General features: G+C 37.7%; 3 protein-coding genes across 6 annotated transcripts in view; 1 reads left to right on the top strand and 2 right to left on the bottom strand.

Moving 5' to 3' along the window:
* Positions 1 to 7,532, bottom strand: part of dhrs13a.3 (dehydrogenase/reductase 13a, tandem duplicate 3) — a 183,906-nt gene extending 176,374 nt beyond the window's left edge. Inside the window, exons 1-6 of one of the 3 annotated variants that reach the window (XM_039671194.2) lie at positions 7,195 to 7,532; positions 6,929 to 7,047; positions 6,718 to 6,841; positions 6,318 to 6,644; positions 5,952 to 6,225; positions 4,150 to 4,491 (exon numbers count right to left, since the gene is read on the bottom strand). In XM_039671194.2, coding sequence (XP_039527128.2) covers positions 5,966 to 6,225; positions 6,318 to 6,644; positions 6,718 to 6,841; positions 6,929 to 7,047; positions 7,195 to 7,321 — 957 coding nt within the window. In that variant the 5' untranslated portion in view covers positions 7,322 to 7,532 and the 3' untranslated portion in view covers positions 4,150 to 4,491; positions 5,952 to 5,965. Of the gene's footprint in view, positions 1 to 4,149; positions 4,492 to 5,113; positions 5,306 to 5,951; positions 6,226 to 6,317; positions 6,645 to 6,717; positions 6,842 to 6,928; positions 7,048 to 7,194 lie in introns of those variants that run through there. The other 2 variants (XM_039671193.2, XM_089121198.1) reach the window with 2 other exon arrangements.
* A 727-nt stretch (positions 7,533 to 8,259) lies between these two features.
* cryba1a (crystallin, beta A1a) lies at positions 8,260 to 14,699 on the bottom strand. Of its 2 annotated transcripts, none has more exons than XM_089121195.1 (6): positions 14,588 to 14,699; positions 10,166 to 10,232; positions 9,959 to 10,077; positions 9,490 to 9,631; positions 9,253 to 9,395; positions 8,260 to 8,709 (listed from the first exon to the last, which is right to left on the bottom strand). In XM_089121195.1, exons 2-6 carry the CDS (start codon positions 10,202 to 10,204, stop codon positions 8,562 to 8,564), a joined length of 591 nt encoding a protein of 196 aa, XP_088977321.1. In that variant the 5' UTR covers positions 10,205 to 10,232; positions 14,588 to 14,699; the 3' UTR covers positions 8,260 to 8,561. The 2 variants fall into 2 exon arrangements, with proteins under 2 accessions (XP_088977321.1, XP_039527003.2); XM_039671069.2 differs by lacking the exon at positions 14,588 to 14,699 and adding an exon at positions 10,813 to 11,569.
* Positions 12,625 to 14,710, top strand: crybb1l3 (crystallin, beta B1, like 3). The gene is made up of 5 exons (XM_039670992.2): positions 12,625 to 12,690; positions 12,821 to 12,939; positions 14,069 to 14,201; positions 14,303 to 14,445; positions 14,545 to 14,710. The coding sequence occupies exons 1-5, from the start codon at positions 12,625 to 12,627 to the stop codon at positions 14,708 to 14,710; spliced, it is 627 nt and encodes a 208-aa protein (XP_039526926.2).
* The last annotated feature ends 1,221 nt before the right edge of the window (positions 14,711 to 15,931 follow it).

Below are 15,931 nucleotides of genomic sequence, written 5' to 3'. Positions count from 1 at the left end.
AGGCACAGTCAAAGAGCAACGGGCTCATTTAAACCAGCACACGACTGGGAAAGTCTTCAACACTGTATGACAGGTGAGTATATATTCAATTTCCCATTTCTTGAAGGAAATGCCAGTGCATACAAGACCGCAAAAGAATAGTGTTCAAGTTTCAGGCAAGTTAGGTGTAAGTCTTGGATCCGTGTACTTGCGTAAATGCACTTTCTATGCCATCTTTGCCATGAAAAGGGTTGAAATAGATGGTTAAATAAATTTTGTAGAAATCACAACTGCATAATTCAGATTGCAAAACATTATAATGATTAGACATTTTTTTAATACGCTATTTTAACAAACATAATTATATTCACTTTTAATGGCGAACGATTTTGCATTGTTTTATATTTATGTATATTTTCAGATTAAACTAAAAAAAGATACAGTAGTAAAAATAAAGGAATTTAAAATTTGAATGGAGTCCACATTAAAGGGATAGTTCACCCAAAAATTAAAATTCTGTCATCAGCAATTACTCACTCATGTTGTTCCAACCCCGTAAGACTCTTGTTCATCTTCGGAATACAAATTTAGATATTTTTGATTAAATCTGAGACCTGGATCACTCCTCCTTAAGCCTCTAAAGAATTGAAACTTGTCAGCCCAGAAAAGTTATTAAAGACATCATTAAAATAGTCCAAGTGACTACAGTGGCTCAATCTTAAGTTTATACTTAATTTATCTGAGAATACATTTATGCACAAGAAAAACAAAAATAACAACTTTATTCAACTATTAAAGCTGCACTCCGCAGCTTTTCCTTTTTGTCGCCATCTCTGTTTGAAATCTGCAATTGCAGTTATTCGCGGAATTATCAACTTTACGCGAGTTGTACAGTACCTCGGCACGACACAGATGTGATGAACACAATGTTTAGGGAGAGTGTGCAGCTGTCAATCACCAGTGTGGATCATAGACTGTCATTCAGAATCACAGATTATTCTTTTTGGAAGTATGACCAACATAATTTTCATCGGAAAATGTCATCTGAACAAGTAACATCCACTTTTGTTCTGGTTCTGACATGGCAGTAAATAGCACTTATTAAATCTAAAATTCGCTTATATCACACAAACTGTGAAAATTATACTGTTTTTAAATTGTTAAATGTTAACAATGTCAGCATTGCGTGACTAAATGTAATGTCCTTCCGATATGTATCCTTGTTTTCGCATGGGTCTTTTTGCGGTCTCTTTTTTTCTGTAAGTTAGCAACTCCGAAGTCCAAATTAAGTCTTTTGCATTTTACAGCGGGAATCTGTTGTCACTGGTGATTGTTGTTGTTTGAACCTTTCTGGATCCGCCATCGAATTAATGTTTAATTATATCAAGTGCTGTGAGAAATGGCTATAAATCTCCACCTCCAACATCCTCACACGCAATATAGCTTATATAGCCGAGACTCCTTCTTTATGTGTACAGATGTGACAAAATGACGCAAAGACATGCTCGAATCTCCCGCGGAAATCCACCAGTACCACTGGAATTGAAAACATTATTACAAGCTTACCACTTTGAATCAAGCAAAGGTAAGCAGATAGTTTTGAACACTGACTGGTTATTTATTTTCTCAAATATGTACTTTAGATAATAATTTTAACCCCAAAAAAGCAGCTTTAATTTCCTTCTCTGTGGGCCTCTGTGTTGTATGTCACATGCAGGCTCACTATTGGCCGATGCTGGTCATGTGTGTGACGCGTGTGACGTACAACCGAGAATCGCTGCACTGTAACATTACGTGATCTCGAGAACATTCCTCTTATTTTCAACAATTAATGCAGTGATCTCTTATGAGCACTCGATTAAATTGACATCAAAAATATAATTAATAAAAAAAAAATCATCATTATAAATAAATTCCAAATCAGATATTACCAAATCAGGCCTATTTACATTTAATTTATATTATAAAACTTGGATATTTATAATTTAGGCCAACATCAAAAAAATCTAATGGATCAAAATCATGGAGGAGAACAGAACACAGCAGGTTTTACATAAAATGGTGAACGTCATGCAACTAGTGCTGCTGTCATCACAGCAAAAAGGAGATATAAAAAAAACAATTATTGACAGGTTTAACGAACATGACATTGTTATATATAGATAGCGAACTAGAATTATCTAGATCCATCCATTCATCCTAAATCTGCCCTGCTCAGATGCTACTACTTTAAGGGTCTGGTTTCCTTCTGCCACCTCCCACCCAAACCCTAATTTTCTTCTCCAGGAACACAATAGTATGGAAGACAACAGACAAGATAGGAAAGAGTAAGAAGAAGGTGTGAGCAGCTATTCTGACACTCTCCGGCATGTGCAGCATATTTGTAAACATCGTTAATCACAGATTAGCAGATGGGGGTGTTAATTGCACCTGTGGAAATAACATGACCCAGAGGATGCTTCTATTTACCGCCTTCAGATGGCATTTCTGCACGGGGAGGACGAGAAGGATAAACAGGAAGGCTTTGCTCGTGACACAAGCAGCCTTTATCTGAATGTATCTCCAAAATGTTGTCACCCAGTCACACAATCAAACCCCCCTTCTCTTCTCACACCTCGCGTGTTACTCTAAAGTGAGACCCAGCATCACTTTGCCATTCTCCCTCCTCTCAGGCTGAGATGGAAGTGTGCTGCTCCCCTGACCACCTGCCACCTTCTGCCAGTCACTGTACGCAGAGCCAATGACATAATCTCACTGCCCTCAGCCAATTATGTTATTACAAATATAACTCATAATGAAACTGCTTGATATGTTTCCTATTAAAAATGACAGTTTGAGTGGATAATACAAAAAGCTTTTTTTTAAATAGCAAACAGGATACACAAACTTCTCAGTCATCTTAGATGCAATTGTAACTGCAAATGATTATAGTGAAGGGAAGGGACATTCTCATACTAGAGCATCTGATTGGACAGGTGGACATTTGTCATCGCTAATTTTGGTCTGTATTTCTGAAAATTGTAATGATGCACATATCTGCTAAAAGTTAATTTTGCCAACATTTATGAGTATTGTTTGGCACACAAACCACAAATATAATGGACTAAAAACCACAAAACTCCTTTGATTTCATTGGGGTTTTTTAAGGGTGAACATACAAAATAAATATAAAACTGCATATCATTTTGCACCAAAAGTGGTGTCCAAAATTATTAGAACGGTAAGATTTTTTTAATGTTTTAAAATAAGACTCTTCTGCTCACCCAGTCTCATGGATCATTTATTTGATTTTTCATTTATTTCATTTGTTTTCTATTTGAATATATTTTAAAACATAATTATTCCTGTGATCAAAGCGGAATTTTTAACACCATTACTCCGGTCTTCAGTGTCACATGACCCTTCAGAAATCATTCTAATATGCTGATTTGCTGCTCAAGAAACATTTATTATTATCAATGTTGAAAGCAGTTGTGTACAATTCCTTTTCAGGATTCTTTGATGAATAGAGAGCTCAAAAGAACAGCATTTATCTGAAATAGAAAGCTTTTGCAACACAATAAATGTATACTGTCACTTTTGATCAATTGAATGCATCCTTGCTGGATAAAATTATTAATTTCTCTCCAAAAAAAAAAAACATTATTCAACATTGATAACAATAATAATAAATGTATTCTTAGTGATGCTGAAAGTTACATATAAATATATTCAAATAGAAAACAGTTTATTTTAAGTTGTAAAAATATAAGGTGTGTTATATTATTAATTAGACAAATCTATTATTATATTATAATCATGTATAATAATGTCTCATTCATTAAAATAGTAGTCTAAATATTATTATAAATTATGTTATATATATTATATCATATAATTACATTAAATCATATAGTTGTATTAACATCTATTTAATTTTCTCATCATAATACTTTAAATTAATAGAATGTTTATGTAGTATTATAACCATATAAACAAGTCAACAAATAAATTAAAACACAATTACTATAATAGTTTCATTGTAATTAACAATATTAATAGTATAATCAAATATGAATATATTATAGTGGTCTCCAACTTGTATTATCTTCTTTTTTTTAACACATTACCTTTAGCAAATCACAATCATGTGACACTTCCAGGTATGCATGTGATATCCTTACAAGGTCAACAAGGGTCGTATGGTTTTATTCTGCCAACATACAGTGAAATTAATCCTTTGAACTAATTCTCAAGCAGCTGGACACTACACAGTCTCACACACACACACAGCTACTTCCACACTCACATGCCCCAGCATGCCCCACGCCCAGCCTTAGCAGCAGCAGCAGTCTCGATCAATCAGGCTCCTCCCATGCAGTGATTGCTAATTGATGCACTAATCCAGTCGTTAAGTACTGTGCCAAAGAGCTTGGGAGTGCGTCCAAAGTAAACACCTGCCGTCACTCATCAATGTGTTTTGCTTCTACAAAACGAATCGAAGGGGACGGTGTAGTTACACACTTACCATGCCTGAGAACAAACACACAGAGAGGCGGCCAACATATGAGATATGATCGGTGATATGAGCACTGAATGGATTTTAGAAATATGACGCAAGTGACAGTCAATGGATCTGATACTTTCAGGTTAGAAAACAAGTGCACAGAAAAAACTGGGTAAAACTGACCAGATTCATCCACCTGGATAGTATGGAGTGTAAAAATATGAGCATAAACAGGATGCTAAGATGAGGTCTAAAAAAAGTGTCAAAACGTGAATATCAAATTATGAGGTAAAGCAATGGGGGTTCTGTCGAAGATTCAGGGATATGGGTAAGGGTCTATAACAAGTCTTCTTTTTGGTTATCCCATCACACTGAATGGTTGTAGCCCCAGACGCCCACTTTCATTCAGTGGAAAAGCAAACTCTAATATGACATGAAATTACTTCTGCAATTCTCAGTGTAATCTAACCTACTTTATTCTAATGATTGTCATCTTGACAGAGGTCTCTGTAGACTCTTAAGGTTGTGTGTTGCCTTGAGTTGAAGATGGCCAAATGTGACACGCTACTGCCCCCCAGTGAACCAAAAAGGTACAACATCCTATCAATATATAGACAAGGTATTAAGGCTTTAAATGAATGAAAGAAATTGTTTTTACTTTTTTAATTTCCTCGTTTGATTTATATTTTCAAATACACGAGGTATTGGAATTGGTCATGAGTTAAAAAAGAATCAGTGGATGCAATGTTCCCATTTGGGTCAAAAGAACTGATCATAAAAAAGCAATAACACATACATGCATGTTTATAAAAGTTATAAGTCCAGAAAAATATAGATGTTCTTTTAGAGAGAGAGAGAGAGAGAGAAGGAGTATTAATACAAATTCCACTGAGTGAATACAAATCATAACTCTACTTCACCTCTAAATATTTTAGAATAATAAGCATAACATATCATAAGGACATTAAATGTTTCTTTGGTTTCAGTTTCCCAAGCTATGCACATATTGTTGCTTCATTCAAAGTAGGGATGCACAATACATTGACACATTAGTTATTGGCCCATTTTTGGTTCTACTTTAGTCAATCTTAAAAAAATACTAATAATTTGATAATAATAATGTTAGATATAATCTTTACAAATCTCAAAACGAATATCCATTTTTCATTCTGTACATTATAATGTTCTGATGCCTAAATCAGGTTTTAGTGTTTTATTTTTATTTAAGACAATTTTCATCAATGTATAGGTCCATAACACAAATAAATGATCAGGTTATGGTATCAAGCAGAAATGAAATACGAGTGTGAACCCCTAATTTATATTATTGTATTAATGTAAAGCAACAAAATATTTTAAAACAATATATATATTAAATGCAAAAACCAGCCACCTCAGCTACATGTGCACCTTTGAATTAAATGAAGAACCTCAACAGCGTATACTCATAATGCTTTTGTGTGTGGAGTTCTATTGTTCCACAAACCTGCATGTGCTCACTCAAGCTAGGCCACACAGCCTCTCGCTCACTTCCCAAAGCTTCCTGGCCAGGGCATCGTCCCGTCCGTCAGCGCTAACATTCTGCAGAGCGCAGGAAGAGAAGTAGCGTCCACTCAGAGGCTCGAGTCCCTCCTGCAAAGCACAGTATAGTGTGGTCTGCGCACCTCCCTCAGGGTCCAGGAAAAACAGCTTGGACATGATCGGGTAAACCAGCTTCTGCACCAAACCCATATTTCGACCAATCTCAGTGGCTATGACACCTATTAAAAAGAGACAATGAAGAAAATGAGGAGGAATAATAATACTTGTGACATAATGGCACACACAAAAAAAAAAACGAAGGACCACTTACCTGGATGCAGGCAATAGCAGGTGACACTTGTTCCTTCCAAGCGGTTTGCGAGCTCACGGGTAAAGAGCACATTGCAGAGTTTGCTGTGGCAGTAGGCTCTGAATGCGTACCAGGAAGACTGACCTGTGACCAGATCCTTGTGGGTGTTGAGGAGGTTGAAGTCCACAGAACCCAACCGATGCAGAAGGGCGGACACGTTGACAACGCGGCTGTGCTCTGCCTGCTTCAGACGATCCAACAGCAACAGCGTCAGCAAAAAGTGGCCCAGGTGGTTGACGCCGAACGCCATGCCAAAGCCATCGTCAGTTTTGCCTGATGCGATAACACCTACAGGGAAAACCTCACACACTGAAATCATGTTCTTGCATGTGTTCATACACCAGATTGCCTCTTAAATTACCTGCATTGTTAATAAGCAAGTCCAGCCTCGGTTCACTCTTCAGAAAAGTCTCAGCAAAATCTCGCACTGACTTTAAACTGGCCAGGTCCAGTTGCATGAACAGTATCTGGGAGTTCCCACTTTCCTGGAGGATATACAGCAAGTTCTTTCTTTTAGACTTATCTCAGTGTAATAAGAACTGGGAGGAATTAGGGTTAATTGAAGAGTTCACCTTTCTTATGTCATAAACTGCAGCTTCAGCTTTCTGTTTGTTTCGGCAGGCGAGGATCACTCTGGCCCCTCTCTTGGCCAGATCCAAGGCTGTGGGTTTTCCAATGCCTGTATTACTTCCTGCATTTACAGAGTATTGATTACTCAGACAACGTTTGAGTAATGAGACAACGTTAAATGTTTTCAGATGTACAGGAAACTACAGTAGATATAAATATGCAAATACATCATATATCTACCATACTTAAGCGTTTAAATGTTACAAACCTGTTACAATTGCTGTTTTCCCCTTTAACGAGACACTGCTCTTAAATCTAGCTCCTTTAAACACGGTGTAATAGAGCAGTATGTACACGGCCAGCACACCGGCCAGCACTGACAACAGGATAGACATGTCCTTTGAGGGCGAATTGAGGAATGTTACAAATTACAAATTTCAAAGTTTGGAAGAGTAGGCAACACGTGTTTTGCTCATGGGTTTTGCTCCGTTGCTCACTCCAGACTGTTATCGTGTAGTTGTTGTTTTTTCAAGTTTTTGTATAGGACAGTTTCACTTCTGACAAGCGCTGGATGGCGCCATTTCTCTACGTCATCTCTAGAAGAAGAGTCGCACTTTCTGAAGCGAATCACCCCAAGACCAAAATAAGAGCATGAGAAATCATAGGCTACATAAAAAATAACACACTACCCCTAAAACACATTTCCTCTGTCCATATCTCAACACCTGTGAAATGTTAATGTTATAATAACCTTAACACAGGCTCTGATGGTTGTTGTTGTTTTTTTTTTGTTTTTTTTTTTTGTTTTTTTTTAAGAAATAAAAAATAGTTATTGTCACAACCACACAACAACAGAAATTGTTTAAAATTTTTAGATAATTTTCCAAGTTTAAGCAACTTGCTGCTGCGTGTAGATAAATATAATATAAAATATAGTTGTTTTGTCAAAAATGTAAGATTTTTTTCTGATTGTGGTGATTCAGTAGATGAAACTGCAAATCATTTGAATCCAACATGCAGTTTAAATTAATTCCTTCCTTGAAGTGAATAGATTTGACAATATTTATCATAAATAAATTATTTAGCATGTAATCATAACAGGTGACAGGTCAGAAAATCAACACCGCACCCAAACATAAGTGAAAACAACAATAAAAGTTTATTTATTCGTTTTCAGTTTTGCACCCTATTTTGTCCCTGTACCCACAAGCCACTAGAAATCAACTCTTTTTAACAATAGGATGTTTTGGTGCTAATCATGGTTAAAATTTGGGCCATTTCACAAAGTTAGTTTCAAACTACACTGCATGCATCAAACACACTCTCACAATGGTTGGTTTTCATGTGTGTACCCTTTATTGATCTCTTTTGCACAGACTGCATCATGACAGTGATGAGAAGCGAAGCTTAAATCACACCACTGTGCCGCTCACAGAATCAGTCTGCTTGAGTTCTTCCTCTGACTCTTTTCTTTCAAATCGATGGCATGCAGAAAGAAGAAAGCGTTGTAAACTTTTGCCGAATGCACCAGACGTTCAGCCTGTGCTGGGCTTGCTGGTATCGGAATGAAGGGGTGGAGGTGAGGAAGAGGAGGAGGAGGCAGGGGAGGGAGGAAGGGTGCTGGGCGAGCTGCGCTCACTGCTGAACCCGGCGGAGGGACTGCACCTGGAAGGTCTGAGCGTGGGAGCCCCATTCCCTGTAGTATTTGAACTCGCCGCCATGGTGGTCACACTCCATGATGTATTGGAAACCACGGTAGCCGGGGTACTGGTAACAAACCCATCTGCATGTAGTGAGGAAACACAATGACAAATGCAAATTGAGATCTCTAGTTTGAAATTCCAAGTATCCCAAAAATTGCAAGGTTTGCCAATGTGCCCTCTAATTGCTATTTTCTTGCTGAGCAAAACCTCTTTCTATAGGACGAACGATTCGGCCACCTGAGAAAAAGCATCCCTTCTACAAGACCTGAGCAGTGTACACTCAAAAGTGCTTACGGAAGTTGCGATAGGCCTTTTTTCCCTTTCATAACATGTGGTTTGCTAGTATTGGTGGATCTCATGTGAGTGACAGGTTGTCCCACCCTCGTGCCAGTAAACACCCCATCAGAGAAGAGAGGAGATGTCGATGCAAGAGGGAAGGGAAGTTATTTTGAGGGCACATGAACTTATTAAAAAATTGCTTGGATAAATCATTTTTTAATAAATACTCCAATATTCCATAAAATATAATAATTGTTCAATTTCATGGTGACTTTAAAGTGCTAATTGTTTTTTTATTTGACCCCTAATGTAACCAAGACAAAATTAACAAGTATGGTACTCACGCCCCACTTTGCACCTGCATGGATCCGATCTCATTGGAGGGCCAGCCCATGGCCTTGAGAGAGGGGTAGTCGTCAGTTATCTCCCACTGGTTTCCGATAAAGTTCTCCCGCTCAAAGACGGTAATTTTTGACTCCTTGTGGTTCTGCATAGATCATAACAGCGGAAGATATTGTGTTTAATTTGGAGAGATGTTTAAACCATTTTGCCACTGATTATTGATATGGTTTCAGACTCACAGCAGAGCAGATTGGCCGGAAGGACATTAGTCTCTCAATGTGGTAGGCATTGCTACCGCTCCAAGACTCCCAGCGAGGGTAGTCGCCTCTCTCCAAGATGAACTGCTGCCCACAGAAGCTGGAGTGTTCGTAGCCCACCCAGCTGTTCAAATATACACATGCTACATAAATAAAATGTGGAGTGTGTATGTGTTTGTGTGTGGTACTGATAAACCCTACGTCATGGGGACATACGAATATGGAAATCTTCCCATGAAGATATCCAAAATCCTTTTCCTATTATTCAAATACATCCATTTTTTTTAACAATATTATTAATATTATTTAAAATATACATATTTTAAAGTGCAAATACTTTTATCTTAGGGGTTAAACTGTAGTACTTCTAATTAATTAGCATGTTACAACAACAATTGAAGTCTGGTATGGGCTCATTTAGATAGTATGAGTCTGTGAATACATGACTTACGCGCCGCACTCCACTTTCAGAGAGCGAACAGTGTCCATGCCACATTCCATTATGTTTTGAGAGGCTGAGGTGAACTCCACACGCTTGCCTTGGAAGTTCTCTTGGTCATAGACTGTGAGCTACACATATTCACAGAGACAAAAAGAGATGTGATTCAGATTATTCCATATCCTTTTGTACTGTGACCGACATTGAGTGTTTACTTGCCTTCCATGGCCCCATTGGCATGGGATTAGTCAGAGCCATCCTTGAAGATATCTCAACGCTGATAGACCTGAACAATACAGATAGCCTTTGTTAAAAAATATAAAGAAAGAAAGAAAACATGCATGGGTTCTATATCATTTATGTGAACTCTACAAGTAGCCTAGGGATTAAAAAAATAAACAAGAAAGATATGGCAGCCAACAAGTTAGACCTTGCTGCTGTTTTCAACCATAACAGGATAAAACCACAGCTTACTGAAATATACTTATTTATTTCCAAAACATTGAGGTATCTACAAATTTAAAAATGGCACAGATTATATCAGCAACTGCTAAAATATCCGATTTGTCCTTAATATCAAGATTGCCTAGAAGGTTGTACATTATGCAAAGCTTATTATTTACATTTTTAAAATATTTTATTTAGTCACTAATTTTATATATACATAAAATTGCCCATATTGCAATATTTGCCCATATTGCCCAAATGAAATCATGTCTATTTTGACAAAGGTACCCATATATGCTTGCTATGTTTGCTTTGGGTTTTCAATTGTGCATGTGCGCCCCTCCCATAAGCTCTGCAGATCAGAAAAGCACACTAAAAGATGACCACAGAGGCTGAAAGGACAAACATGAAGGGCTTACCTGACCTACCCAACAAATATCTGCAAGCACTCAGGAGTTCCACACAACGGTCTCCAGACCTCCGACTAAGGGCTCTATTTATATGTAGCATGACAGAAAGGGAAGATTGGCCACAGGGCAGGCAGGAGTCAGCACTTTGCCTCAGGCTTCATTGTTTTGGACTGAGCCTTTGGCTTTACCCAGCTCACAATGCCATCTGCCGTAGCCAGGGAGGCATCATGCCTACTGGCATCTGCCACCAGAGTGGATGCCAGGCAAGTGATTCCATGCATGCTTTTACATATGACCGGAGTGTACTGCAAAGCACACATGCTTGCAGAAACACAAGCAAGCTGTTTCGACTTGAGATCATTCCAGCAAAGACAACACAAAGATGCCAAATATGCTGGGTATGAACAAAAAACAATGGTTTTTAACAATTAACTATCATTAAAAGTCCATTTTTAAGCTGCATTGAGACCCATCTGCTTTCCTCTCAGTGCGGTGGCAGGCAGCTACAGAATGCTTCAACAACCCTTTCTACCTGCCTTTACATACGGACGCTCTCCCTCACATATGCATACACACGCAACAGGCCTTACAAGCACGTCCATTCAACATCCATGTCCTGCCCACTCCTTTGACTTTATGCAAAGCAGGCTGCATGGCTGGGGCCCAGTCGAGGAGGTGCATGACTAAGTCAAATGAAGTGTGTGAATTATGGCATTCAAGTAAATAAGAAGATTGATTCATAATTTGGCAGATTTTTGGGTGAGTTTCACTAGAAGTATTTTTGATTCGTCAATGGTCATATGTGTGTGATTGTGAGAATAATTAAATGCATGGCTATTTAAATGTGGAGTACCTAAATCCACACTTGTGGGAAACTTAACTTCAAACTTATAAGCTCCAGAATCCTTGACAACATAAATATATAACCGTAATCACACAGAAAACTGCTGAAGCTTCACACAACGGCAACAAGTCCTCTTTCTCTCAATGGAGAGGTCTGCAGCCACTCTACTGAGGTCAGCACATTGCTAGCCATGCTATAGAGAGTGTCAAAGAGTGTTGAAGAGATAGGGGCTGTGGAGTGCCACGCTTTTTGCTGATGGAGGTAGACATCAGACATCCAGTCCTAGCCTGGAACAAAGCAATGAGCAGAGTCAGCAGGGTCACATAGATAAGCCTCCACTCCGAACCCCTCCAAACGGCCATCACTTTTATCCAATAGCCTGGTCTCATTTAGCTTTAGAAGTACTGCTGGCATATATATATATGTATATAGAACCCTTTTACATTACCTTCTCGGCATCTTTTCCTCCACCAGCGTTACTTTTACATTCCATTCATCTGACTGCAAAGGTTTAGGTGAGATCTGATTGGTCATTTCAATCATTTCAGAGTGACCACCCTTTAAATAAGTTTGTTATGATTGAGAGATAGATAGATAGATAGATAGATAGATAGATAGATAGATAGATAGATAGATAGATAGATAGATAGATAGATAGATAGATAGATAGAGAGATAGATAGATAGATAGATAGATAGATAGATAGATAGATAGATAGATAGATAGATAGATAGATAGATAGATAGATAGATAGATAGATAGATAGATAGATAGATAGATAGATAGATAGATAGATAGATAGATAGATAGATAGATAGATAGATAGAGATATTTAAATATGAAGTTGCGATATCTCTATAAATGTGTTCTGATAAATAGCAAAGAAGAATTGAGTGTGTAACATTCCGGAATTAATCTTGATTCAGTCTTTCATTTAAGCTCAACTTCTCTCTGTTCTGTTGTTTGCAGCTTCAGTCATGTCACACACTGCTGTACAAGGAAGTATGGGGAGTCGCTTTGCCAAGGCAATGAGCTCCCACAGAGTATGTCAAACCTGTCTCAGCATGCTCTTATCAGATTCTCACTTTTTCCTCTAATATTGCCATTACACATGTTTTGTACAAGAAGCACTCGCTGAATTATTTTCCTTTACTGTGTGATCTCTCTGATCAGATATATCTGTTTGAGTACGAGAATTTCCAAGGAAGCATAATGGAGCTGAGTGGAGAGTGCAGAAACATTTGTGACAAGGGGCTTAACCGTGTGGGCTCCATCAGAGTGGAGTGTGGGCCGTAAGTACTCATCCCACAAATCATACAGAAGATTTGTCGCATATGGGTCAGTGATTTTTTTAAAGGGGTAGTATAATGCCCTTTTCACAAGATGTAAAATAAATCTCTGATGTCCCCAGAGTGTGTATGTGAAGTTTTATCTCAAAACACCCCACAGATATTTTATATAACAAGTTAAAGTTGTCACTTTTTGAGGGTGAACAAAAACGCACAGTTCTTGTGTTTGTCCCTTTAAATGCAAATGAGCTGCTACTCCTGGCACAGAGGGCGGAGCTTCTCAGGAGCTTTGATTACCTCACACAGCCATGCACTGAAAATTTCAAAAACTTTTAGCCTTTTATGTTCAAACCGAGTCAGAAAGATGGAAAGAATCAAGAAGCGACAACATTTCTGAATGGTTAGTAGATGAATTTATGTAGCTTATAAGGGGTGGTATAATGCCCTTTTCACAAGATGTAAAATAAATCTCTGATGTCCCCAGAGTGTGTTATGTGAAGTTTTAGCTCAAAATACCCCACAGTACTAGAATGTGTCTTCTAGTCATTGATTAGCATATTCTGTCTTGTTCATGTAAATTTTAGAGTTGTTGATGTTACTAACCCCAGAGGAATGTCATGTAGTCCCGTTTCCTTAAAAAACAGTTTCTTTATAAGAAAATAGAACTTGAAGCACATGTAACTTTGCACATGTTGTTTATCCTCAAACAGCAACATTACACACTAACTAAAGTTAGAAAAGTTAAATTATAAATCAACCATCCCTTTCACTTTCAAGTTTCCACAAAAATATTACAGTAAGCAGCACAGATTTTTTTTTTCCAACATTAATGTTTCTAGAGAAAAAAAAACAGCATTTTTGAATGATTTCTGTGGATCACACACTTGAGGCTGAAAACATTTTAATAATATTTTACAATATTACTATTTGTACTGTATTTTTGATTAAATAAAAGCAGCCTTGTTGAGCATAAGAGACTTCTTTCAAAAACTTTCTGTAATCTTTTATTTCTATTTGTGAATATTCCAAATTATTTATTATATATTATATTTATTCCATAATGTACATGTAAAAAAAACACAACCACAAAAACCACACCATTTACAGTGTGTTTGCCTCTATTGTCTTGCAGATGGGTAGGTTTTGAGCAACAGGATATGACTGGTGAGATGTTCATGCTGGAGAAGGGCGAATACCCTCGATGGGACACTTGGTCTAACAGCTATCGATGTGATCGCCTCATGTCTGTCCGGCCCGTAAAGATGGTGGGAGAACATTATATCAGTCCATTTCCCATTTTATCACAAAACATAACCAATTAATAATAGGAGGACCATCCGTCTCAACTGTTTCTTTCTCCATGTAGGACCCCCAGGACCATAAGATCTGTCTGTATGAGTGCATGAACTTTGAGGGTCGTAAGATGGAAGTGTCTGATGAGGACATCCCAAGTTTGTGGTGTTATGGCTTTCAGGACAGAGTCGCCAGCATTCAAGTAAATGGTGGAACGTAAGTGATTTACCATTTACTATTACAAAAGATGAAGATTATCTAGGCATTTGATGTTATCTCATGAGTTACCATATGCTATGCTCTTTCCTTTTGTAGGTGGGTTGGATACCAGTACCCTGGCTACCGTGGATATCAGTACCTGTTTGAGTGTAGATCCTATAAACACTGGAACGAGTGGGGTGCCAATCACCCCCAGATCCAGTCTGTGCGCAGAGTAAGGGACATGCAGACACATCACAGAGGCTGCTTTGAGATGGCATAAGGAATGACACGTGGCATGGACAGGTGGATACAACAAGGCCCCCAGGGAAAACTGTGGAATGTAAAAAAAAAAAAACATTTATAACGAGCAGCTTGGAATGAACAATCATGTGTTACGACTAGTTGTAGAACTACTATGGCAAATGCATTCTACGTCAAACCCAATTTAAAAAAGTTAAGAAAATAGATCAACTATTTTAGGTCCCAATTTTAGTGCTTGTCTAATCATTGCATCATTATATGTTTCTTTTCTCTACCTAAACTCTCTATCTCTTTGCCTTTGTTACTTAATATAAAAATGTCTACCATATGAACATCCACAGTAAAGCTAATTTGAATCAATTTCTTATTTAGCTGCTAAACCCTGGCAGGAATATTCATTAAACCAAAGGGAGGTGCAGTTCAGCTATAGGCCCGGCGCCTGCACTGCCCTCTTAGATCTGATTTGTGCCCCTTCAGTTTCATTTTTGTATTCATGGTTACAAATTTTTAACCTTTTGAGGGGTACAGTCCCATATATGGGATTTTTATTTCTGTGACTGACCCAAATAAGGGATTCAGAATGTTCGGTGACGTGACATAAGTTAACAGCCAGCCAGACTGTTTTCGAGCGTTAGGTGGTCATTGGTCGCTAAGCCAGAGACGGACGAGCTCAGTGCTGTCATATATCACTGTGAAATATAACTATTCAGTGTTTTCAAACTCATATTTTAGGTTTCAGACATTTAAATTAATACACACAAGCACTAGTAAGCACAAGTAAAAAAACATGGCAGACCAGATGGGGGGAGAGAACAGAATATGCCTCTTCTCTCTCCAGAAACAGATTTCAGACCCCCTTTATTTACAAAATAGAATCTTTATCACTATATATCAGGGATGCTGGCAACTAAAAACACATTTCCAAGAAAATCAATAAACAAAAATAAAAGATTTTAAAGCACAATAATTGTACAATGTCCTTAATTTAATATTTTTAATTATTCATGTAATTCACCATGCATAATAAATTAGAAAAAATGAAACATATTTGGAAGTGAATAGTTATTCTATATTTTACTGGTACCCAATTATGGCACGTTGTTTATCATGGTTCAGAGAGATATATAGCCTATAATAAATTATGAAAAATGCTACACGTATTTGGAAGTGAATAGTGGCTATCTGAACCATAACAAAAAACATGCCAAAACTTGATATATATATATATATATTGTGTGTG

The sequence above is a fragment of the Pimephales promelas genome, chromosome 16 (assembly GCF_988280905.1).
Source record: "Pimephales promelas chromosome 16, fPimPro1.hap1.1, whole genome shotgun sequence".
In the NCBI taxonomy this organism is placed as follows: Eukaryota; Metazoa; Chordata; class Actinopteri; order Cypriniformes; family Leuciscidae; genus Pimephales; species Pimephales promelas.
This window is presented reverse-complemented; position numbering and strand designations above follow the sequence as displayed.

Coding starts and splice junctions, on each gene's coding strand:
- cryba1a (XM_089121195.1), bottom strand. CDS start 10,204: ATGGCTCTGACTAATCCCATGCCAATGGGGCCATGGAAG. Junction 10,078..10,165: donor TGCCAATGGGGCCATGGAAG/GCAAGTAAACAC, acceptor GAATATGTGTAG/CTCACAGTCTATGACCAAGA. Junction 9,396..9,489: donor TCCGGCCAATCTGCTCTGCT/GTGAGTCTGAAA, acceptor TGATCTATGCAG/AACCACAAGGAGTCAAAAAT.
- crybb1l3 (XM_039670992.2), top strand. CDS start 12,625: ATGTCACACACTGCTGTACAAGGAAGTATGGGGAGTCGCTTTGCCAAG. Junction 14,202..14,302: donor CTGTCCGGCCCGTAAAGATG/GTGGGAGAACAT, acceptor TTCTCCATGTAG/GACCCCCAGGACCATAAGAT. Junction 14,446..14,544: donor ATTCAAGTAAATGGTGGAAC/GTAAGTGATTTA, acceptor TTCCTTTTGTAG/GTGGGTTGGATACCAGTACC.